The sequence below is a fragment of the Corylus avellana genome, chromosome 4 (assembly GCF_965113065.1).
Source record: "Corylus avellana chromosome 4, dhCorAvel1.hap1.2, whole genome shotgun sequence".
Classification (NCBI taxonomy): Eukaryota; Viridiplantae; Streptophyta; class Magnoliopsida; order Fagales; family Betulaceae; genus Corylus; species Corylus avellana.
Genome location: NC_142493.1, coordinates 22,865,178 through 22,890,171, shown reverse-complemented (window position 1 = coordinate 22,890,171; position 24,994 = coordinate 22,865,178). Strand labels below are relative to the sequence as shown.

Genomic DNA, 24,994 nt, shown 5'->3' with positions numbered 1-24,994 from the left:
GCATATGATCCAATGATATGTTGATTTCTTAGCAAAATTGTAGTATGGAAGACAAGATGACATTTTTTGAAGGTGAGTAGTTCTCTGACCAATTTGAGTATGTCCCGAATCAAGAAACTTGAAATTGGCTACAATTATTTCTCGTTCCTGAAAATAGGTATTTTGAAAGCTTGGGTTGATATGGACTTGTTTTAATATAACCACGTTGGATTTTATCTTATAAGTTAACAAGAAATTCTCATATTTGTGGACGTACTTCTAGATCATACTCCAAAGAAGTAACACAATTTTTTAAAGTTAGATTCTTGGACATTTGGAGGGACACTCATGATCATTCCTCGACACATTAAGAATCATTGCTAAAGGTTTATCTAAAGGTGTATTAACCTCTAAATAGCTTGTGTTGGGGATAAAACGACTTCGTGGGTCCCATTCATTTAAATATGTATTGGAAAGTATAAGACCCCTTATTTAAGGGGAGCAAATCAATTTTTTTTTTTTTTTTGGTCTCTCTCCCCGGCCCCTACTGGCATCAACCAGAGAAGAGTACATAAAAGAAACACATGAGATAAGCAAAGGGACCATTTTTTCCTTTGGGTTAATCATCTTTTTAGTACCTACATTTCACATTTTTATTTTTTCTTACTTGATGTTCAAATCCTATTACAAATACTATTTGACTTACGAGAAAAGACCAACTTAATACCTTCGTCAGGTTTTGTTAGCCCAAAATACGGAATACCACGTGTCATTACATATAAATGCCAAGTGTCTTTAAAAAAATAAAAATAATTAAATAATAATTAAAACAATTAAAAAAAATTAAAAAATTAAAAATTATGGGGTGGCCATTTTGGCCAATGGGCCGGGGGTGGCTGGCTACCCCCATTTTGGCCATTGGAGGTGGCTTAGCCACCCCTAAGGCTTTTGGGGTGTTTTGGCCACCCCCTTTTTGGCCACTTGGGGGTAGTTCAGTCACCCCCAAACCGGTCTTAAGGGTGGCTCAGCCACCCCAAAACCGATCTTGGGGGTGGCTGGGCCACCCCATAATTTTCAATTTTTTTTTTTTTTTTTAGGATTTAGTTTATTATTATTATTTTAGGACATATGATATTTGTATGTGACGACAGATGTGATAGAATGTGACAGGGGTATTAAATTGGTCTTTTTCTATAAGTCAGGTACCATTTATGATATGATTTAAACCTCAAGTGAAAAAAAATTAAAAATCTACAAACCTCGGTACTAAAAATGTAATTAACCATTTTCCTTTTTGGAAACCATTGCTCTCCTTTTTCCTCTCTCTCTTTATTTTTTCCTCATAATTTTCTCTAACATATTTAGAAGCTTAAGTCACGCTTATACCATAATCAACTGTATTGACTTAAGAATCGGAGTGTCCTTGGCTCCACCACTCTGACTATTTTTCTGTTTTGCAGGAGCAGTGTCGTTCAGGCTCTAGAATAGACCTTATCTTGGTCCAGCCATACGGTGGCTGCTATGGTCGTTCACCTCAACCCATAAATTGCACCAACAAAACTTGCATGTTTTATATATATATTATTATTAAAGAATAAATCAATTGTTTTGGGCTTACTAATATTACTCTTAACTTTAACAAAAATTTATGAATCAAGAATTAACCTGAAAAATATATAGGAGTATAAGAATTTTTGTTAGAATTTCAGTATAGTTCTTATTGTCACTAACAAGTGAAATAATGCCAAATAAATTAATGAATTCAAACTCATCAAAACTAAAAGAAATTGTTTAGATAAGGACAATAATATTATTTTGGAGGGACGAACTTATAAAAAATGTATATTTTAAGAAGAATTTCAAAAAATTTAGTTGGGGGTATAATGCCCCCCTGCCCCCCAACTCCAACAAGTAGGTCCGCTCTTGTCTTTTAATCTTGATTTTGTTATTTGAATTGTCAAGTATTAGAGGATGAAGATGGGGAAAATTAAAGAGTAGAAGTGAACTTAGTTTGCTGTGAAATATTATGAGGGTCTAATAAATCATTCACCGCATATTGATCAGTTGATTGAAAAACAAGCATCACAAGATCATAGAAAATAATCGCTTGTAGCTCAAAACCTTAATAGATAGTGTTTAATAACTAACATTCCAAGCATACACCTATATAAGCGTTCTAACTCAAAACATCATGCTAACTTTACTGAATTAATATAGCTCCTATATATATATAATTTCTATCTAAATTGATCAAAGCAAGCCCAATGGTGTGATCCATTTGTAATGACGAACAAATGGATCACACCATTTGGGTTATATATATATATATATAACCCAAATGGTGTGATCCATTTGTTCGTCATTACAAATGGATCACACCATTGGGCTTGCTTTGATCAATTTAGATAGAAATTCCTCAATGTTCTTGTCGGAAGTGCCACCCTCACTCACTGCCTCAATAGCCAAATGACTCCATTTATTAGCATTCTCTTTCATTTTTTTCCCTCTCTCTCCCTCCATTACTTTCCTAATGCATGACTCAATCTCTTCTCTCCCCACAATGCCATTCTCATCCACCTCAACCCTAACTCCCACCTTCCACACATCCTCAACAAACTTGGCATTTGTGGGTTGATCCGTCCATTGTGGCATCACCACCATCGGCACTCCCAAGCACAATGCCTCAAGGGTTGAATTCCACCCGCCGTGCGTAAAAAAGCACCCAACGCCCTTACTCGATAGCACTTCCACTTGGGGGCTCCATTTCACCACCAACCCCTTATGGCCCAACTCTTCCACAAAATTTTCCGGGAGCTTTTCCTCCTCCGAAGCCTTAACCACCCACAAGAAATAGAAATCGCTTCCCTTTAAACCAAACGCCAACTCCTCCATTTGCTTGTTGCTTAAATGGGCGAGGCTGCCAAACGACACATAAACAACAGATCCTGCTGGCTTAGTGTTGAGCCAATCAGTGCAAACTGACAAGTCGTCTATTGTGAAAAGGTTAAGCCCGTAGTCATTGTCGTTTTCCACACGGTTGTCCAAGTAGATAGATGGAATTGTTGGGCCAATTGTCAATAATGGACACACTTTCGACATTGAATCCACAACCTGTTATGATAAAGCACAATATATATAATCAACTTTTTATCAATACAAAGGTAATTAGTAAGTTACTAAAGTTGAATTATTCCATGCATGTGTCTTTGTTTTGCTGCTTGGACGTATTGAAGCAAAGTTTCATGTAAAAACAAACAACTTTTGAATATAATTGAACACATGATGAGAGTGACAACCTTAATTCTGCAACTTGATCTTTTTCCTTAATTAATTCTAATCTTTTAGGGCACTTTGTAAAATCTATCCTTAGAAGTACTTCAATTATATATTAGACTAAAATCTATAAAATCACCAAAAAAAAATTAAGTTTATGATTTTCAAGCTATTTTAGAGGGATAACTTCATGCACTTAGGATCATTGAATTACTATATATGCGTTTTGTGAAGACCTTCCAAATTTTAAAAACTCTCAATTTCACTCCCGACCCTTCCATCATTTTTGGCCGTTAAACACTTACGGAAATCATTAAAAAGATCAAATTACCCTTTCAATTATTTTAATTTTTAATTTGAAATTAAGAATAAATCTAGAATTTTATAAAAATGACAGGGGTATAAAAGTCATTTTATCACTTTTAATGTCTAAAAATTGACAGAAGAGGTACATTGCATCAAATTAAAAATTCATGGGATGAAATTGAAAGTTTTTGAAATTTAAGTGTCTTCTCAAAATTAGTGATAGTTTAAGGGTCTTAAGTGAAGTTTCTTCTATTTTATATATAGGTGGTAAACTTTTTATATAAGTAAACAAAAAAGATATAGTTATGTCATATGTGAAACCTAAAAAGAGAGAAAAGAGACAAAGGAAAAGTAGTAGTCCTAGAATTACTAGAAGAAGAGACAACGTAGAAAAAAAGAAAAAAGAAAAAAACTAAAGAGGGATAAAGCTTTTAAATGTGGGGGTGTGGAATAAAGGCAAATATAATAGAAAATAAAGTGATTTGTCTGATAAGTTCAATTCCACATGATTTCCAAGTAGATTCATAAAGTTGAAAATATATATGCAATATATAACAAAACCCACCTCAACCTCGAGCTTGTAGAAGGTGTTGACAAGAACCCAATCAGCTTTGTCGGTGTTAGAAAATTGATTTAGCACCATCTCAAAGTAAGCTGGATACGAGCCAGACACACTAACAAAAGATGGCATGTCTTGAAGCTCAAGCGGCGGCAGACCAGGAATAGAGATGGGCGTGGAAGAAATCGGGAGCTTAAGTAATCCATGATGCACATAATAGTATATGAGATTAACAGCACAAGTTTGAGTGAAGAAAGCGGCTCCAACTAAGCCAAATTTTTTGGCTACCTCCAAAGCCCAAGGCAAAAAGGGATCATATATTATGCAATCAACCGGGTGTGCAGTGTCTTTGTTCTTTATAATGATGTCGGCTAACGTTTTAGAGCCGATGGCTTCCATTCGAGCGAGATAGGAGGGGATGCTCTCGGCTTGGGCAAAGCCGCCTTCGTCGTGGCCGTCGGAGATTGTGTCAAACTGGACGGATTCCGATGATCGGGGCTGCATGGAGTTGTAGATGAAGACGGTGGTGGCAAGTGTAGCTTTAACCCCTTTGGAGGCCAATCGCTTAGAGAATTGGAGCATCGGGTTTATGTGGCCTTGTGTTGGATAAGGTAGCGCGACAACATGGGCTCGATATTTTTTCCCTTCCATCTCTTTAATCAATTCACTCTCATAGTCTCATGAACGTATTCAATCTCTGATTTATAGGAAGAGGCATACATGTCTTTCTATCAATTGGGTTTGCCTGCCATTGCAATATGAATGACATGAAAGAATGAAAGAAAGAAAAATAAGAGGCTGGTAGGCTTCTACGTGCCCTTTCTAGGCTCTCTAGCTAGTCAACCGAAGTAATAGATCACTGATGATGTAGGCTGGACAAGTAGTACAGAACCCAAATCATTATTACTAAAAAAAAAAAAAAAAAAAGGGGGTGGGGGGCCTCCTGAAATTTGTTACGTCAATAATTATTGATATGTCAAAATAACATGTCACTATTTATTGACGTGTTATTTTTACACGTCAATAATTATTGACGTGCCACAATTTCACACGTCAAGAATTAATAAATTAATAATATTAATTATGTGTTTAAAAAAAAAAAGTAGGTAACAAAATTTAATTTGTATACCCTATAAATGTGTATAATTATATAAGAGTCTCTTAACACTCATTTTTTTGATGGGAGTCGCTTAACACTTTTATGCATTAGCTATTAAATGTTTATAGACAATGATAAATATGTACATATTTCTTGTGGCTTGTACTCTTTTAATTTATTTTGAAAAAATTATTATGGCTATATCACGTTTTCAATATTGTAGGAGTGTTATAAACTAAAAAATTAAAGTGTTTTTTAGTATTAACAATCTAGAATATTAATATATATATATATATATATATATATATATATATATATATATTCTCTTAGTCTTAAGTATATAGTATTTTTTTTTTAAAAAAAAGGTGATCATATAATTTTTTCTCTTATTATTTTCAATATATTTTCTTGACGTGTCACATGTAACACGTCAATAATTTCTTGACGTGTCACATTTTGACACATCAATAATTATTGACGTGCCACTATTTCATACTTCAATAATTAATTAATTAATAATATTAATTATGTGTTTAAAAAAAATAGTAGGAAACAAAATTATTGACGTGTTACATTTGACACGTCAATAATTTTTTGACGTGTCTACAAATTCTTGACATGTCACATGTAGCATGTCAAGAAAAAAATTTTCTTCACATGTTACATGTGACACGTCAAGAATTTCTTGATGTGTCAAATATTGGCATGTCACTAAAAAAATGAGGGGAGAAAATTATTTGGAGCGGGAGATCTCTCTTAATTAAGCTTTTTCCCTCTTCTTTCCTTTTTATTTTATTTTTTATTTTTATTTTTTAATTTTATCAAAAGTTCTCCTTCTCCCACGAAGCTGTGCCTCTCCTTCTTCCTCATTTTTTTTTTTTTCTTTTCCTTCCCACAAGGGCGGTGCTGCAACTAGGGCTGTTAAGTGAGCGAAGCGTCTCGCGAACAAGCTCGGGCTCGGCTCGCATAAGCTCGGTTCGTGCTTGACTCGAATATTAAATGAAGCGCTTCGTGAACACAAATTCTGGCTCGAATATTAAATGAAGCAAGCTCGGCTCGACTCGACTAAGCTCGTGAGCTAGGCTCGTATAAGGCTCGCCTCGTATATTTTTTTATCAAGTAACAAATAACAATATATAATCTCGGCTCGTATATTTTTTTATCAAGTAACAAATAACAATATATAATCAACATTACTCATTTACTCAATAATAACAAATATATTATATACCTTTGTTTTTTTATTTTTTTATTTATGCATATGTGTGTATATATATTATATATATAATATATGTATATATTAATATAAAAACATATAAGATATATATATATATATATATATATATATATATATATTATCATTAATAACTATTTTTTAAAATTTTAGTTGATTATGTATGGAATTGTGAGGTGAAGATTAATATGTTATATTTGTTTAATGTTCTTTAACATTTTAGTTGATTCTGTATGGATGATTGTAATGTTGAGATTAATTTGTTATGTTTGTTTAATGTTCTTTAGCATTTTAGTTGATTTTGTTAGTTTTAATTGTAAGGTTGACATTAATCTATTATGTTTGTTAATGTTCTTTAGTATTTTAAGGTGCAAAATATTCTGTATGGATGATTTTTGTAATCTAATACACTTAAATTACCAAAAAAAAAAAAAACAGTCGAGCTCGTGCTTGGGCTCGAGCTCAAGCAAAATTGACGAGCTCGAGCTCGAGCCTGGCCCAAAAATAAATGAGCCGAGCCTGGATAGCCCAAACTCGCCCAAGCTCGGGTTGTTTACACCCCTAGCTGCAACCAACTGACGAGAAAATATAATAAAAAATTATTTTTTTTTTAATAATTTTTAAGCTTTAATGACGTTTCGAATTTGTTGACGTGCCAAAACTGACACGTCAACAAATTATTGACGTGCCAAACTGACATGTCAATAAATTTGTTGTCGTGTCAGTTTTGGCACGTCAATAAAATGTGACGTGTCATAAATTGACACGTCAACAATTTTTTTTGACATGCCACTTTTTTGACACCTCACCAATTAGTAACGTGTCAAACAATGGCATGTCAAAAAATTTCTGTTTTTGACACCCTTAATTTTAATGCCTGACATATGTCAATAATGACACGTCACTGAAGTTTAGTGACGTGTCAGGCTACCTAACACATAAAAAATGGGTTGTCAAGAAAAAATCCATTTTTTTGTGGTGAATCTTCCTTAAACTTGTTTGGTTGGAATTTGGAAGATGAGGAATTGCAAGGCCATGCATGGAGCCACCATCGTAGTCTTTGTATTAATGATGGACCTAGAGAATGGGATTTATCCGCTTTGCATCAACTTCACATTTTGTGCAATAAGGCAAGTCGTGGGGGAGATTTTCCAAGATCTGAAATATATATATATATATATATATATATATATATATATATATATAAATATATACAAGACCAGAAACATGGATGTGATCAAGTCATGGAGCTAGCAAGAAGAAAAAGGTCAAAGCTTTATTCAAATTGGAACAATATTTTTTCTTATTTATCATTTCGAGCTTCGTCTGTCTTCTTTACCTTGAGGTGGCGGGGTAGGGTTGAGAGACCTTTCGAAGTCGTACTCTCTTTGCCTTGTCTTTTACCGTTTTGTGCGGCTCATATATCTTTGTTTTAGACTAATTAAGATATAGAGGACCTTGGCCCATTTTTTATTAGGGTTAAATACTAAATTAGTCCCTAGGGTTTCACAACTTTATTTTTTTCCCCCTGGGGTTTCATTTTTATCACAGGAGGTCCCTGTGGTTTTGATAAGTGACCAAATTAGTCCATCCGTTAGTTGACCGTTAAACTGACACGTGGACCAATCAGACGTCGACCCGTGGCACATATATTAATTTTTTTTAATTAAAAAAAATGTTTTTTTTTTAAAAAAAAATTAAAAAAAAAAAAAAAAAAAATCGGAAGAAAATGGGGGTGGCCGAGCCACCCCCTTGGCAATTTGGGGGTGGCTCGGCCACCCCCATCCGGCCAGATGGGGGTGGCCTTGTTATTGAGGAGCTTACCCATTTTTTGATTTTTTTTTTTTAATCCCTTGTAACCTTATTTATTTGCTTAAAAAAAAAAAAAAAAAAAAAAAAGAAGAAAATGAAAAATAAAAACAAAAGAACCATAAACCTTAAACTTTTTTTCTTTCACCACAAACCGCTACCCAAAAAAAAAAAACCATCCAACAAAATCAACCTATTACACCCGACCAATAGGCTTTTAACCATAAACTAGACGAAGAACAAAACACATTTTTATAAACATATGACTTAAACTTGAAATCATATCACGCAGGCTTAACTTCTTTTTCTTGAAATTAAACATTTCATATCATATCATATCACACTGACTTAAACATTTCTATTTCATATCACGTCGGCTTTTCTAATTGTATTTTTTTTTCTTTTTCTGCTCTTCGTCACGGAAGACTAATCGAGGACCCTAATGAGACCCAAACCAATTGACAAGACATTCAAATTTTTTATTGCGAGAGAAACAACCCAAATGCAAATAGACCACACACTGATATTACTTATTAGTTAGTGTATGTCATAGATGTGTGAAGAGTGTGAGTTGTCGGTGGAATTTCAGAATATTTTAAATAGAACCATAGATGACTCTGTGGAGCAGGCTTTAACTCACGTGGACCACGATCGATGACTCTGTGGAGCTATAAATTATAGTGATGCTCCGAAGACAAATCAATGACACTCTGAAAGTGTCCTCTACGGTACGGGATGCCTGACTGTGTCAGAGGCATCAAAAGTAAATTATATAGTCAAACCAATTTAATAAGGGAAATTCACAGACTCTCTCTTAGTTTTTATTATAACCTTTTCCTTTTCTTATTATAAGGATATATAACATTGGCATTTTTTAATAAAGTTTTCTTTATAGTTTGAAATTTTGCCATGTGTCAACAAGTTTCATTAGATTTTTGCAACTCTCAAGTTGGTTATCTATTATTGTTTGTTCCGTTTATTAAGACACTTTTTGTTGATTTCTTAGATTAATAACTATCAAAATATGCTAATAATTTGATTATAATATCATGAGAATATATATGTGTGATTAGTGTTTAGAGTGAAAAATCTATTTGGTGTTTAATTACCATACTTTTATATAGTAAAAACAGTATATAAAAAGAAAAAAAATTATGTTATAATTACATTTTATTATTTTAATTCCATCCCTATTAAAGAAGGGCCAGATAAAACAAAAAATAAGTATTTTTCAAAATAATTTCTAGCAGGCTTCGCTAGTGGGCAAATTAACCATTTATCGCCTACTGAGCGCCACCAAGCGACAACTGACTTTAGGAGGAATAAAAATACTGTTTCGACATCAATTCAGTTTGGTGGGCGATGGAATTTTTTTTTTTTTTGTCAATTAACCACCTTTAGCCGACTTAACTGATTTTTCAAGTGAATTTTGAATTTTATCTAGTAACTTTTTTTATTGTGTTTGTTCAACTAATTTGTGGTTGTCATTTTAGCCTGTGTTTCATGAATTTACTTTTTATTTTCATTTATAAAACATATTATTTACTGATTCTGTAGTTACAAGAAAATTGATAAATCTTAACATAAAAATTTGTAAATGACAATTAATCGATTTAACCGATCACCTATTAACCGATTAATTGATTAATCGAAAAAGTCGAAATTATTCCTTGTTGGTATGAAGTCAGTTAATTAATTAATCAACTTAACCAACTTTTACGAATCGATAAACAAAAATACTCCTACCGACACTTACCAAACCGATATCCACCTCTATTTGCTACCGCAATGAAAAAAACGTGGAATAGAATTTCCATGGAGAATTCCAATTTCCTTTCATAGCCATCCATAAATAATTGGACAGCACGTGATGAGCAGTCATAATACGTACGGCCGGCTCATATGCGTTGATTTGGATGTAACGATGACACAAAACGTCCATCATAGATAAGATATCGTGCCTCAAACCAAATAAAACAATCTCCCTATCGATCTAAAATATATTTTTTGTTAAATAGTCATCTCTGGTTATTTACAGGAGCACACCATATTAATAAAATATTAATTCTTCTTCTTCTTCTTCTTAAAAAAACAATAAAATAAACTCTGAAAAAAATAATATTTCAATAAAATCCTTTTCACTTACATATATTTTAGCTAATATTAATATTGAAGATGCTCTAAATAAGGAAGATAGTGATTGGGAAGGTTGTGTACTTTTTCACTGCTATATATCTTAGCTAATAGTTTACGAGCCTCTCTTATTTTTATTTATTTTTTCATCCTCTGGGAGAGAAAAACAGCCATGTCATTGAAATTGGAATGGCAGGCAAACCCAAATGATATGCCTCTTCCTATAAATTAGAGCTTGCATGTATGCAAGGATATCAAGGTAGCTCTCTCTTTAGAAGGAGATCTTGAAGTAAAAGTAAGGAAATTAAGCTCGAGAGAGAGAGAGAGATGGAAGGGAAAACATATAGAGCCCATGTGTTAGCAATACCTTATCCAAGCCAAGGCCACATAAACCCAATGCTCCAATTCTCTAAGCGATTGGTCTCCAAAGGGGTTAAAGCTACACTAGCCACCACACTCTTCATCTACAACTCCATGCACCCCGAATCATCAGAATCCCTCCAATTTGACACAATATCCGATGGCCACGACGAAGGCGGCTTTGCCCAAGCCGAGAGCATCCCCTCCTATCTCGCTCGAATGGTAGACGTTGGCTCTAAAACCCTAGCCGACCTCATTATAAAGAACCAAGACACTGCACACCCTGTTGATTGCATAATATATGATCCCTTTTTGCCTTGGGCTTTGGATGTAGCCAGAAAGTTTGGCTTATTTGGAGCCGCTTTCTTCACTCAACCGTGTGCTGTTGATTTCATCTACTATCATGTGTATCATGGATTATTGAAGCTCCCAATTTCTTCCACACCCATCTCAATTCCTGGTCTGCCCTTGCTTGAGCTTCAAGACATGCCATCTTTCATTTCGGTGTCTGGCTCGTATCCGGCTTACTTTGATTTGGTGCTTAATCAATTTTCTACCACCCATAAAGCTGATTGGGTTCTGGTCAACACCTTCTACAAGCTAGAGGATGAGGTAGGTCTTGTTTTATATATATATATAGCATTTTTTAATTTATGAATCTACTTGCAAATCATGTGGAATTGAACTTAACAAACAATGTTGGCTTGTTTCGGTCAATTAGTACTTTGATTTCACCATAAAGATTTGAATATTAACTAAAAAGGGTCATATACTAAGACAATTTTCTCTCAAATTATCATTCACCTCAAGAGAGAGGCCGGTGTAGAGGTGTGCGTGAGAAAAAGGAGGAGACATAACATAAAATTTTAGTAGTTTTTTATTCTTTTGGTGAGTGAACGATGTTCATTATTGTTTGTGAGTACTGTTCACTCACCAAATTGGTGAGGCTGCTGAAATCTCATTTTGAACATTTTTAGCAAATTGACTAGCCAAAGTAGTTAATTTTTTGGTGAGTTTAATTACTAGGGATGCTAAAGAAGAAAAAAACTATATAGTATATCCTAGCAATTAATTGAAAACACAGATCATGCATGTTGTATAATTAAAGGTTGTCGCTCTCATCATGTGTTCATTAATTATACTCAGTTTTTTTTTTTTTTTATAAGTCAAAAGTTGTTTCTTTTTGCATGAAACTTTGCTTCAACTCGTCCAAGCAGCAAAACAAAGACACATGCATGGAATAATTAAACTTTAGTGTGCCTAGCTATAGTAATTACCTTTGTAGAGATTATAAAAAGTTTATTAATTATGTGGTGCTTTATCATAACGTACAGGTCGTGGATTCGATGTCAAAAGTGTGTCCATTGTTGACAATTGGGCCGACAATTCCATCTAACTACTTGGACAACCGTGTGGGAAACGACAGTGATTATGGGCTTAACCTTTTCACAATAGATGACTCGTCTGTTTGCACTGATTGGCTTAACACCAAGCCACCAGGATCTGTTGTTTATGTGTCCTTTGGTAGCATGGCCTGTTTAAGCAACAAGCAAAAGGAGGAGCTGGCGTTGGCTTTAAAAGGAGGCAATTTCTATTTCTTGTGGGTGGTTAAGGCTTCTGAGGAGGAAAAGCTCCCGGAAAATTTTGTGGATGAGATAGGCGAAAAGGGGTTGGTGGTGGAATGGAGCCGCCAAGTGGAGGTGCTGTCGAGTAAGGCCGTCGGGTGCTTTTGTACGCACGGCGGGTGGAATTCAACCCTTGAGGCATTGTGCTTGGGAGTGCCGTTGGTGGTGATACCACAATGGACGGATCAAACCACAAATGCCAAGTTTGTTGAGGATGTGTGGAAGGTGGGAGTTAGGATAGTTGAGGTTGATGAAAATGGCGTTGTGGGAAGAGAAGAGATTCAGTCATGCATTAAGGAAGTAATGGAGGGAGAGAGAGGAAAAGAAATGAAAGAGAATGCTAAGAAATGGAGTCATTTGGCTATTGAGGCAGTGAGTGAGGGTGGCACTTCCGACAAGAACATTGAGGAATTTGTATCTAAATTGATCAAAGCCTAGTTATAGTTTCCCTTTTGCAAAGTTAAATATTTCATATATTGCAGTAAAATTTCTTTAATAAAGTAATGTTATTTGACTACAATAATCTTAAATCAATATATAAATATGGGTCAAATACACTTTATAATCCAAAGTTTGAGCCGATTTTCAATTTGGCCCCCATTGTTTCAATTTTTACAATGCACCCTACCAAAGTTCAAATTTTTTTCAATATAACCTATCCGTTAACCATTTCCGTTTTCTCTAATGAAAATAATGAAAAATACTAAATGGCTCATACAATTTTATTTTTTATTTAAAAAATAAAAACTCAAAAAATAGAAAAAGAAAAAAAAAATTGGGGTGGCTCTTTGGCCATTTTGGGGGTGGATAATGGCTATGGGGATGGTACACCTATTTAGCTGGATTGGGGGTTGCATGCCACCCTATGGCCCATGGGGGGTGGTCAGCCATCCTCCATGGGGTCAAATGGGGGTAGTTTCAACCATCTCAAAATCTTTGGGGGTGGTCGGCTACTCTCATGGCCAAGGGGGGGTGGCTGGCCAAAGGGGTGGCTATGACCACCCCCAAAGGATTTGGGGGTGGTCAAAATTACCCCCATTTGGCTTCTTGGGGGTGGTCGGCCACTCCCAATCTAGCCAGATGGGGTGGCTTGGCGACCCCATGGTCAAAAGGGGGGTGGTCATTCACACCCCAAAATGGTCAAAGAGTCACCCCAAAATTTTTATTTTATTTTATTTTTAAATAAAAAATAAAATTGTATGAACAATTTAGTATTTTCCATTATTTTTGTTAGAGAAAACGAAAAATGGTTAACGAATAGGCCACATTGAATTTTTTATTTTTTTATTTTGGTTTGACTTGGGAGCATTTTTGGAATTTGTTAAAATACATGAGGACAATTTTAGAAATTTAAGACAAAAAATACACGTGCCTAGCACGTGACCAATTTTTGGTTAAATTGGACGTAAATTGTTAACGTTTAAAACTTTGATGGGGTGTATTGTAAAAATTAAAATATTAGAGGTTAAATTAAAAATCGGCTTAAACTTTTGAGAGAATAATGTATAATTTTCCCTATAAATATTGTTTAGAAGGCAAATTTAGGAGAAATGCTACTCTTTAGGCCTCGTACTAAATTTTTAAGTTAATTTTATACTAAAATATTGACTAACGTCACATATATTTTAAGTAATTTTTCATAATAATTATTTAAAAAATATAAAAATATTAATCACTTAAAATACAACACACATAAATAATTCATGACTGCAATGAAAATATAAGCATCACCGCAAATGTATCTCATCTTTTTCTGTGTCACGTTTTTTTCTTTCTGCTGGAGATGATCATGATCCTGATCCTGATCATGCGCATATGGATTGTACTCGTCTTGTCCCTATAATGTCTGCGTAAGCAGTGATGTCAAGGTTTTGTGTTTTTCTGCATGTGCTGCTTTTTTATTTATTTTTATACGAAAAAACAATTATTAAAGACAAAAGGGTTTTGGTTTGGTGATAGTCTCTTTACCATTGCGACCAACAACCATTATGTATTTAATTTGTTATTCTATTTGACCATCCATCCTAATTTCATAATAGCTGAATTTCGCATAAACACTCTAATTACCTAATTGGTTCAAATCCCTATCTAGTTTACCATTCACATGCCATGTGCATCTTTTCAAAGACAAAAAATGTTTTGGTGATAGTTTCCTTTTCCGATATGTAATGGTAGAGGATAACAACTTTTTAACACAACTTTGATTCAACTTTTTAACTCAAATAGGAGCGAAGACAAAGATCACCGAACAAACATAAAATATAGTCGGCCAATATTAGATAATATTGTAGAAAATACAAAAAGAAGAAAGGGAATAAAAAACATATATATCTTCGATAGTCGTGAATTATTCTTCATCCTCATCGATCTTGTCGATCGGGTGGAGAGAGATTTGGAAGAAAATGGCGAAGGAAACTCATATCCTGGTGATTCCATACCCCATACAAGGTCACATAAATCCAATGCTCCAATTCTCCAAGCGCCTCGCCTCAAAGGGTCCAAAAGTGACATTTCTCGTAACCAACTCCATTAGCAAGTCAAAGGAAGCCCTGCTGCCCACCTCCGTCGTCACCGTCGACACCATCTCCGACGGCTCCAAAGAAGGCGAAACTCTAGAGACCTTGATAGCAACCCTCGACCGTTTCAGACTGACAGTTTCCCAAAGCTTGTCGGAGTACATTCAGAAGCAAAACTGCTTCAACTTTCTCGTCTACGACTGTTGCATGCCGTGGGCTCTCGACGTGGCTCGACAGCTTGGCCTCGACGGCGCGCCGTTTTTCACTCAGTCGTGCGCAGTGAATGCCATCTATTATCATTTGGATCGAGGCACGATAACGTTGCCCTTGCAAGGCCCTACGGTGTCGCTGCCTACGTTGCCGGCGCTCGGAGTCAGTGATTTGCCGTCCGTCATCTATCATACCGGCTCCTACCCGGCTCTTCTAAATCTTGGGCTCCTACAGTTTTCCAACATCGAGCAACCAAATTGGATCTTTTTCAGCAGTTTCATGGAGTTGGAACCTGAGGTAATTCGTTTGCAATATTCCCTACATATATACTTTTATATATATTCATCAGCATACTTTTTTTTGACCATATATGTGGGTTGACACTGTTGAGTGCGAGAATATATAATAACACATGTTTATAACATATATAGTATATATTGAACAAAATGCTTATAGATTAATCCCTTCTTGTTTGGGCGGAAGTAGGAGAAGTTCTTGAAATCTTATGTATAGAAGTTGTAGAGCCTTTGTCTACGTACACAAGAAGAGGAGGAGGATTCGAACTAATGACTTTTGCTTCATATGGCGTAGTCCCTAGCCGATTAAGCTATCCCTTAGAGTCAGAGACGGGTTTAGGGAGATCAGCAGTTGCCTTGGTCCACCCACAAATTACAAGAAAAAAAAAAAATTTAAGGTATTTTTTGCTAATTGATCCATATCTAAAATTTTTTTGCCCCTACATCCCCCCTCCCCCCCCAAATTGAAAGCTGGCTCGTCCCTGCTTGGGGACAAGCTATAGAGCTTTTAAGTCTTAACAATTCCTTCAAAATAGAAATATTCAAATCTAGTTAGATTAGCCGCCTTAGGTCTCATTATGCTCTGATAAGGTTATGTTAGGTTATGACTTAGTTGGATTGAGAGAGCACTTGAAGTTCCTGCTGTCTAAACTATGTCTCATTATGCTCTAATGAGATTATGTTAGGTTATGACTTAGTTAGATTTGAGATAGCACTTGAGGTTCATACTGTCTAAACCCCTAGCTAGCTCCTGTGTGACTCTCATTGAGTAGATGGTATTATGATCACATTCAGATAAAATAGTTATAGTTAGTCTTCTCTAGGGCAATAAATAAATTAGTCCGTTCGACAGCTCACTCGATATTCGCTTTGTTTAGTTTAACTTGAACTTGAGCTCGATACTATACAAACTCGTTCGTTATTGTAGAAATTTGCTCGATTAGTAAATAATACATACCTGATTCGCTCAAAAAAACTCAATAAGAGCTTATGAGTTCAGCTCATTTAAAGCTCGACCGAATCGTTTGCCTGACTCATTAGCTCGTTCATATATATATATATATATATATATATATATATATAAATATTAAGTAATTTATATAACATATATTAGTTAATTACTAATATGTATACTTAAATTTATATAACTAATTTTTAGTAATATATATATATATATAAATTACTTAATATTTATATGTGTGTATTAGTTACATATTATCTAGTTAGTTTATAAACTAACATATTATCTAATTACTTAATATTTAATAGCCTAGTTCGTGTTTGAGTTAAACCTGAGTCACCTCGAATAGCATTTTCAACAAGCTCGTTTTAAACACATATTTCATAACTCAGCTTAAACTCGAGCTCGCTCAAATAAGCATCTTCGTAAACGAGTCAGTCTTGAAATTCTAAAGTTGGATTCGGCTTGACTCGATTACCGCCCTAGTCTTCTCTATCTACCTTTTTTATTATAAAAAAAAGAAAAGAAAAAAGAAATAGAAAGAATAATTACAAATATTTTTTTCTTAACTACTCTTCTTTGAATACATCGAATAGATGATACTTTCTGTCATGAGCAATCTCCACAAGATAAAAAGTCAAATTAAAGTAAATAATTTCAAGCTCATGGATAGAGGACTAAAGTTGGGTTTATACAAAGCACTGATGTTGAGGTTTGTACCTTCATGTGACTTTAGTTTATATCAGTTTTGGTAATAATCATCTGGCTGTCGCTTTAGTTTGTCGGATCTATGAACTTGACATTCTACGTGATTTGTCGTTGGGATGCACCCACGTCATGACAAATGGCTTGATAGGAACGACCAAGGGTTGCGGGCAATTTTTGGTAGTACTCTCTATATGATTGGTGTTCACAAAGGTCACACTCACAAAATTTTTGTAATTAACATTCTTTTGTATTAGACAAGTTAGCTTTAATACCCTACTCCAATGTCACATAATATTGTTTCTTTTAATTTTTTTAAACCAAACTTTACAAGAGGTCATGAGTGTTACAAGCTCCCCGGGTCACATCATGCAGGAGTGTTACGAGTGGCTTTGATACCACTCGTAACGACCTAAAAAAAACAATAGCCACATCTGTGTTCTTACTCTAAAGTGATTAGTCAATTTAAAGCTTACTTAGAATTTATTATAAAGTTCAGTTTCACCTAGTAATTAGGTAATGTAGGACTTAACACCCATGACTATCTTTTTATAAATCACAAATTTTATATAGACTTTTTCTCATCTTCCTAATATAAAACTGGGTCTTACACTATCATATGCCCACTACCACAATAATTGTTCCAAAACATCTTGAAAATTTTTCTACTTGATTTTCTTTACTGGAGCTCAGATAGATTGAAAACTTTTTGTGAAGTAAACATGGTTGTGTGGTTTTATAAAACAAACTCTAAGATGTACTCCTGACACATGGCCAGTTGCATTATAGAATTCTGTGTCTTTTATCTTTTATTTTGTAGCAATCATAGAAATGCGAGAAGCATCAATTATTTCAGAAAGATAAAGAGGGGAATAAAGATGTAGGACATGCTCCCCGGGTTTTCAAAGTAGTCATTCATGTGATGGCAACCTTAATTAAAATTTGTCTTTTTTATACTGTTTCCACTCGACTGTCAGTTGATTCTTGCCGGTTGGGTTTCTTTCTATTATTATTATTATTATCATTAAACAATTTGCTTTATTTTTCTAAAAAAAAAAATCATAGCTCATTTTACATTTATATCCGTCAATCAATTTTTGTACTATCGCACCGAAACACGTCCTATTCCGGCCCAGTACCCCTTGAGCTGTTGCTTTCTTTCACTGGGAGTCACAAACGAGCTAGCCCACATGCATCGTTCCCTGTACTTATTATTCTCTCCATCTGAAACCGACTGGCTAAAAAACTTTTATCACATACAAAGAAATTAATTGAGCTTCACGATAAATGCATTTTTGTCGTTTATTTTAGAGTTTTGATAAATCATTTTTTTTTAGTTTTACAAAAGAATTAATAACTTTTAGAAATAAATAAATTACAAAAGAAATAATTTAGTATGTGTCATTAGAAAAATTGACAGAATTGTTAATGATTTAGGCGTGGTTGATCCACTTCTTTGATCATATCTAGGGTGATCAAATCACCTTCAAATAACCAAAAAGAAAAAGAAAAAAAAGAAGTGAGGCGGCTGAACCACCTCAATGCTCATATAAATAGTTTGGTCACTTTTTAGTTTGACATGATTTGTATTGATGCAACACATTAATAAATTCCGTCAACTTCTTTAATAAAACAAACTATTTTGTTTTCTTACCCCCCACAAAAAGTAATTAATCCCAGCTACTCGTCAAAACTCCAACAAGAAAAATGCATTCTTCATATATCCTCCTCCTTTTATAAAGAGAGCTCGAGGAGAGAAAGCATTGGAAGAAAATGGGGAGGGAAACTCACATCCTTGTAATTCCTTACCCCGTGCAAGGTCACATAAACCCAATGCTTCAATTCTCGAAGCGCCTTGCCTCTAAGGGCCCGAGAGTGACGGTAATCACCACCACCTCCATTAGCGAATCCATGCAAGCCCTGCAAGAGAGCTCTGTCAACTTTGAGACCATCTCCGATGGGTCTACGGAAGGTGTAAAGCTGGGAAGCATAGACGAAGAATTAAAGCGTTTCAAACTATTTGTGTCACAAAGCTTAGCGGAGCTGATTGAGAGACACAAAAGCTCCCAACACCCACCAAAACTGCTCGTCTATGACTCGGTGATTCCGTGGGCTCTAACCCTGGCGAGGCAACATGGCGTAGATGGAGCTCCTTTTTTCACTCAGTCGTGTGGTGTTAATGCGATATATTATCATGCTCATAAAGGGGCTGTTGGGATGCCCCCAGAGGGGCCTTCGGTGTCTTTGCCCTCGTTACCATCGCTAGAGATCAATGACATGCCTTCTTTTCTTTGTGATTCGGCCTCCTACCCAGCCCTGATAAGCCTCGTAATGAATCAATTCTCAAACTTCCAGGAAGCCAAATGGCTCTTGTTCAACAGCTTCGACAAGCTGGAAGATGAGGTAGGTTTATATATATATATGTGTGTGTGTGTGTGTGGATGCTGTATGCATGTGTAGATATGTAGGTGCACATATATATATATATATATATGAGGTTGGATTTTTATTAACTTACATTTATGGGTGAAAATCTAATACTAAAAGATGAAGAGAAAAGTTTTTCAAGGTTTTTTTTTTTTTTTTTTTTTTTTTTTTTTTTTTTTAAATTGGTTCCAAATTGACGTGTCACGATGTCATCACTTTATGCCTTTATTTATTGTGAAATGTTTTGGGAACGAAGTTTTTGAAAAAAGTATTGAAAAACCTAACATTTGAAATATAAAATATATTAGTGCTAAAAAAAAAAAAAAAAAAAAAAACACCATTCAAAAGCTCGACCACTTCTTTAGGAGTTTTGGAGGCCCTAATGCTAGCCCTTTCTATTTTATTTCTTTCTTTTTGTTCTTAACTTTTTTGTTGCCTTTTTGTCTTTGGTAAGAAATCAATTTGGGTATTTTAATTAAAAAATGTATAGGCATAAGTTTCGTAGCGTGCATCATGACTTCAATTTTCTGTGCTAGCTAATGCGCGTCAAGCTCTAATGAAAGATTGTCACTTAGAAAAGTGATAGTGTAGAAATATATAATAGAATATATTGAGTAATGTTAGAAATCTGTCTCGTGTTATTTTTGTGTCATTTGAAGAATAATGTAGTTTCTAAAATTACTATTAAACTTTTGAATAATTATTATTAAATTTTGATTAACTGATAATTTTACAAGCCACTTTATTCTTAGAGTGAAACAAGAGATATTCTAACATGAGAATAAACTAAATAAATGAGAATACTGAAAATAGTCTATGATAGTAAAGATAAGGACACCCCCTACAAAAGGGGGACAAGGAAAAACCCACATCAGATGTTTTCTTTGAACCTCCTAATTAAGAAGCTAGTGGGTGTGGAAATTTTTATCCCACAGAACCGGAAACAAAAAATGGGTTTACATCAAACTCTACGAATGAATATAGAAACAAAAATCTTCTCCAATGGTACTGTCGTTGTACACAGAAAGGGATCATACAAAGCATTGGAAGAAAATGGAGAGTGAAACCCACATCCTAGTACTTCCTTAATTTCCCCGTACAAGGTCACACAAACGCAATCCTCCAATATCCCTTCACCTCGTATTGAATCAATTCTCCAATTTTTAGGAAGCCAAGTGGCTCTTGTGCAATAGTTTCGACAGTTTGGAAGACGAGGTAGGTTCAGCAATATCCATGCATGCATGTCATATATGCATGTGTTTCAAACATTCGTACGTTTGTATAATTGCATTTACTAGTTAATTAATATGCATTATTCTCTCCCCTGTAGCCTTTTTCCCTTATTCAATTAGAAAAAAAAAAAAAAAAAGCATTATTCTCTATGATTATCAAAGTTTTGTTTTTGGCTTACTAACATGCATACTGAGATATATGTATGTGACACTCTATTTCAAGTATTATATATGTCTAGTGGTTAACAAGTTTTTTATTATTGAATCTTTATGTGATGTTCTAAATTCCATTAGGTAGTGAATTGGATGGCAAGCCAATGGCCAGTTAAAACAATTGGACCGGCTATTCCATCAATGTACTTAGACAAGCGGTTGGAGGATGACAAAGAGTATGGTCTCAACCTCTTCAAGCCTAATGTGGACGCTTGCATGAAGTGGCTAGACACGAAGGAAATTGGCTCTGTCGTTTATGCATCATTTGGAAGCTTGGCAGCCTTGGGAGAAGAGCAGATGGAGGAGCTATCATTGGGCCTGAAGAATAGCAATTGCTACTTCCTGTGGGTAGTTAGAGAATCCGAGGAGAAAAAGCTTCCGGGTAATTTTATAGAGGAAACAACCGAGAGGGGGTTGGTTGTGACTTGGTGCCCTCAACTAGACGTATTGGCTCACAAGGCAATTGGGTGCTTCATGACTCACTGTGGGTGGAACTCGACGCTTGAGGCATTGAGCTTGGGAGTGCCAATGGTTGCGATGCCACAATGGACTGATCAACCAACTAATGCCAAATTCATTGTGGATGTTTGGAAGGTAGGCATCAGGATCAAATTGGATGAAAACAGCATTGCGACCAAAGAAGAAATAGAGTTTCGTATAAGGGAAGTAATGGAGGGGGAGAGAGGGAAAGAGATGAAAATGAATTCATTGAGATGGAAGGAACTGGCTATAGAAGCTGTAGACGAAGGTGGAAGCTCAGACAAAAACATAGAGGAGTTTATAACTAAACTTTCACACTCCTAATGTTAATGCAATTATATTGATAGCTCTACATTCGAATAATGATCTAGAAAATATGTGATTTTACTATTAGTAACTTTTTCTATGCATACTCATGAGGTTCATGTAAGCGCTAGCTCCATATTCAAATAATGATTAAGAATCAGTTTGCTATTATTTATTTATTTATTTATTTTTTTCTGCCACAGCCACATGTTGATCAATCATTAATTAATTTAGGCCAGTTATAGGTAGGCCAGGGTCATGAAGGCCCAAAGTTGGCTACCAAATGAACACCTTTTTCCTGCGTTTCTTTACATAATAGAAGCAAAATAGAACGATAAAACTTCCACAATATAGTCGATCCTTTAAAAAAAAAAAAATGTTGGAAGTCATATTTGTGGGCTATTGAATATATGGATTTTGTACTTTGAATTGCATATTAGTTGATTTGATGGCAGTTAAGTCATTAAAGTAGCTAGGATTAATTAATTGGTAAATATTAACTCTACATGAGATACCCTTTTCTGAACTTGTGGTCTTGCACACCCTTTTCCACATGAGATATGATGCCATTTTCTAAATGAATATTAGTTGATTTGTGATTTAGATTTATCTTTCCCAGCAATCTTCAAGATTTGTTTTAAATTTGTACATGTATTTTCCCAGTACACCAACATGTTAAATCACCAGTTTTCTTAAAAGTTTAAGCTGATAAGAAAATGTAAATTTAATCACTTAATCATTACTTTAACACCACATATCCAACATCAGCAAATAGAAAAGACTCATCTTTCGGATTCCTAACCTCTACAGAGCAAATTTGTGAGGCACATGTGATGTTGAGATAAAATAATTTTAGGATCACCAATGACGGAGAAAAAATAGCAGAATAGAAAATAACAACCAGTTACACAAGACACCAAGATTTAAATAGTTCGGCTTAACAAACCTACATTCACTGGTGGAGACGATCCATGAGAAATTTACTAACAAAAGGTGGAGTACAAAGAGCCACTCAAACTCAAAAGCCCTAATACACCCAAGCTCACAAACATACAAAAGAGAATTAAATACAAAAGAGAAATATTCTCTAAATTCTCTTAGTGCCCTAAGATACACCAAGCTTGTGAGAATACAGACGCTTGCTTGAAGTGGCTAGACATGAAGGAAATTGGCTCTGTCGTTTATGTATCATTTGGAAGCGTGGCAGCCCCGAGAGAAGAGCAAATGGAGGAGCTAGCATGGGGCTTAAAGAATAGCAATTGCTACTTCCTGTGGGTAGTTACAGAATCTGAAGAGAAAAAGCTTCCTGGTAATTTTCTAGAGGAAACGGCAGAGAAGGGGCTGGTTGTGACTTGGTGCCCTCAACTTGACGTATTGGCTCACAAGGCAAGTGGGTGCTTCATGACTCGTTGTGGGTGGAACTCAACGCTTGAGGCATTGAGCTTAGGAGTGCCAATGGTTGCGATGCCACAATGGACGGATCAACCAACTAATGCCAAGTTTATTGTGGATGTTTGGAAGGTAGGGATAAAGTTTAAAGTGAATGAAAAAGGCATTGTGACCAAAGAAGAAATAGAGTTATGTACAAGGGAAGTAATAGAGGGTGAGAGAGGGAAAGAGATGAAAAAGAATTCAATAAGATGGAAGGAATTGGCTATAGAAGTCGGTCCAATTGTTTTAACGTTAATTGGCCATCGACTTGCCATCCAGTTCACTACCTAATATAATTTAGAACATCACATACATACAGATGATACTTGAAATAGGATGACATATAAAGATTATACATAACACACACACACACACACACACACGCATATATATGGATATTGCTGAGCGTACTGCCTACCTGGTCTTCCAAATTGTCAAAAGTATTGCACAAGAGCCACATGGCTTCCTCAAAATTTGAGAATTGATTCAATAAGAGGTTTGGAACGCCTGGGTAGAGGCCCAGATCATAGACAAAGGAAGGCAGATCATTGATCCCTAGTGAAGGCAAGGAGGGCAATGATATGGAAGGCCCTTCTATGGGCATACCAATTGCTCCTTGATGCGCATGATAATATATTGCAGTAACTGTAAGAAATTTCATTTAAAGTATGTCCCTTATGTCACATATATTATTGTAATTATAAAATATATATAATTACGGTGTTCAGTGATTTATTCCAATTAAAGCTTATTCTATGAAATCAAATATTCTGAATTAAATTGTCGATTTAATTCTTGTGGAACAAGTATTTGATTTCATTACTGATTTTATTTTGTGGAATCAATTAGCTGTATTGATTATTTATTTGATTTTTTATTCATTGATGGGAGGAATAATTAAGGTAACAGCTCTAATTTAGGGTCCCTGACCTACCTATAAATAAGACCTGTGTATTCCATCAATTGACATTTATTGGTAGGCAAAGGTTAGAAGAACCTTTCAATATTTTTAGTTTTCTAGTTTGGTTTTTGTGAAGCTGTTCTTCAATTGGCTTGAGCAAAGCATGGCTAGAGGTATTTATATAATTATTCATTCCACTGCTAATTTTATTGTCAATTAGCATTTAATTATATATAGAATTCTTATCATAACCCCACACGACTGAGTGAAAAAAAAAGCTCCATCTATGCCAAATTGCTGGGCTACATTTAGTGCCCATGTCATACAAGAGTCATAGACCAAAAGTTTTGGAGGGTGTTTAGATCCATTTTGTCTCTCAATGAGCTTTGCTAAGCCTTGGGCGACTGTTGATTTGAAGTGCTTGACGCGCGCGGCAATGGTTTCCAGCTTTTCGCCTTCCTCGAACCCGTTGGAGATGGTCTCAAAGTTGACAGAGCTGGCTTGCAGTTGCAGGGCTTCGATGGAGTTGCTAATGGAGCTGAGCGTGACTAATGTGACTCTTGCACCCTTTGAGGCAAGGCGCTTGGAGAATTGGAGCATTGGGTTTATGTGACGTTGTACAGGGAAAGGAATTCCTAGGATGTGGGTTTCCCTCGCCATTTTCTTCCGATGCTTCTCCTGGCGGAGGATGAAGAATTCAATGAAAGAAAACAAAGGGTGTGGGCTCCCTTTGAAGGGGAGCCTCATCTTTAACTATCATTAGAAATACTAAACTTTATCCTAAGTCTGTCAAGTCAAAGCCTCATCGCGCTCTCTGGCAGGAAGGAATTGTTGAAAATGGAAAAGAATGCTCAAACTTGGAGAAAAATCAACTTGACTTCTCATTAGAATTGCATGTACACTATATATACTAAGTCTGTTTGAGCTTAGTCTAAAACA

General features: G+C 35.3%; 4 protein-coding genes and 1 pseudogene across 6 annotated transcripts; 3 read left to right on the top strand and 2 right to left on the bottom strand.

The window, feature by feature from the left end:
* Positions 1-2,351: 2,351 nt before the first annotated feature.
* Positions 2,352-4,891, bottom strand: LOC132181518 (UDP-glycosyltransferase 74F2). The gene is made up of 2 exons (XM_059594770.2): positions 4,124-4,891; positions 2,352-3,090 (listed from the first exon to the last, which is right to left on the bottom strand). Exons 1-2 carry the CDS (start codon positions 4,766-4,768, stop codon positions 2,353-2,355), a joined length of 1,383 nt encoding a protein of 460 aa, XP_059450753.2. The 5' UTR covers positions 4,769-4,891; the 3' UTR covers position 2,352.
* A 5,641-nt stretch (positions 4,892-10,532) lies between these two features.
* On the top strand, positions 10,533-12,847 carry LOC132179529 (UDP-glycosyltransferase 74F2-like). Its single transcript, XM_059592262.2, has 2 exons — positions 10,533-11,364; positions 12,087-12,847. The coding sequence occupies exons 1-2, from the start codon at positions 10,720-10,722 to the stop codon at positions 12,813-12,815; spliced, it is 1,374 nt and encodes a 457-aa protein (XP_059448245.2). The 5' UTR covers positions 10,533-10,719; the 3' UTR covers positions 12,816-12,847.
* Positions 12,848-14,707: 1,860 nt separating this feature from the next.
* Positions 14,708-21,827, top strand: LOC132179486 (mogroside I-E synthase). 3 transcript variants are annotated; one of them, XM_059592221.2, is made up of 2 exons: positions 14,708-15,400; positions 21,019-21,827. In XM_059592221.2, exons 1-2 carry the CDS (start codon positions 14,780-14,782, stop codon positions 21,739-21,741), a joined length of 1,344 nt encoding a protein of 447 aa, XP_059448204.2. In that variant the 5' UTR covers positions 14,708-14,779; the 3' UTR covers positions 21,742-21,827. The 3 variants fall into 3 exon arrangements, with proteins under 3 accessions (XP_059448204.2, XP_088371577.1, XP_059448202.1); XM_088515451.1 differs by lacking the exon at positions 14,708-15,400 and adding an exon at positions 18,652-19,468; XM_059592219.2 differs by lacking the exon at positions 14,708-15,400 and adding an exon at positions 18,654-19,472 and having other exon boundaries at positions 21,023-21,827.
* An 867-nt stretch (positions 21,828-22,694) lies between these two features.
* On the top strand, positions 22,695-23,445 carry LOC132178234 (UDP glycosyltransferase 9-like). The gene is made up of 2 exons (XM_059590683.2): positions 22,695-22,721; positions 22,825-23,445. Exons 1-2 carry the CDS (start codon positions 22,695-22,697, stop codon positions 23,443-23,445), a joined length of 648 nt encoding a protein of 215 aa, XP_059446666.2.
* Positions 23,446-23,459: 14 nt separating this feature from the next.
* On the bottom strand, positions 23,460-24,715 carry LOC148586470 (mogroside I-E synthase pseudogene; annotated as a pseudogene).
* Between the last annotated feature and the right edge of the window lie 279 nt (positions 24,716-24,994).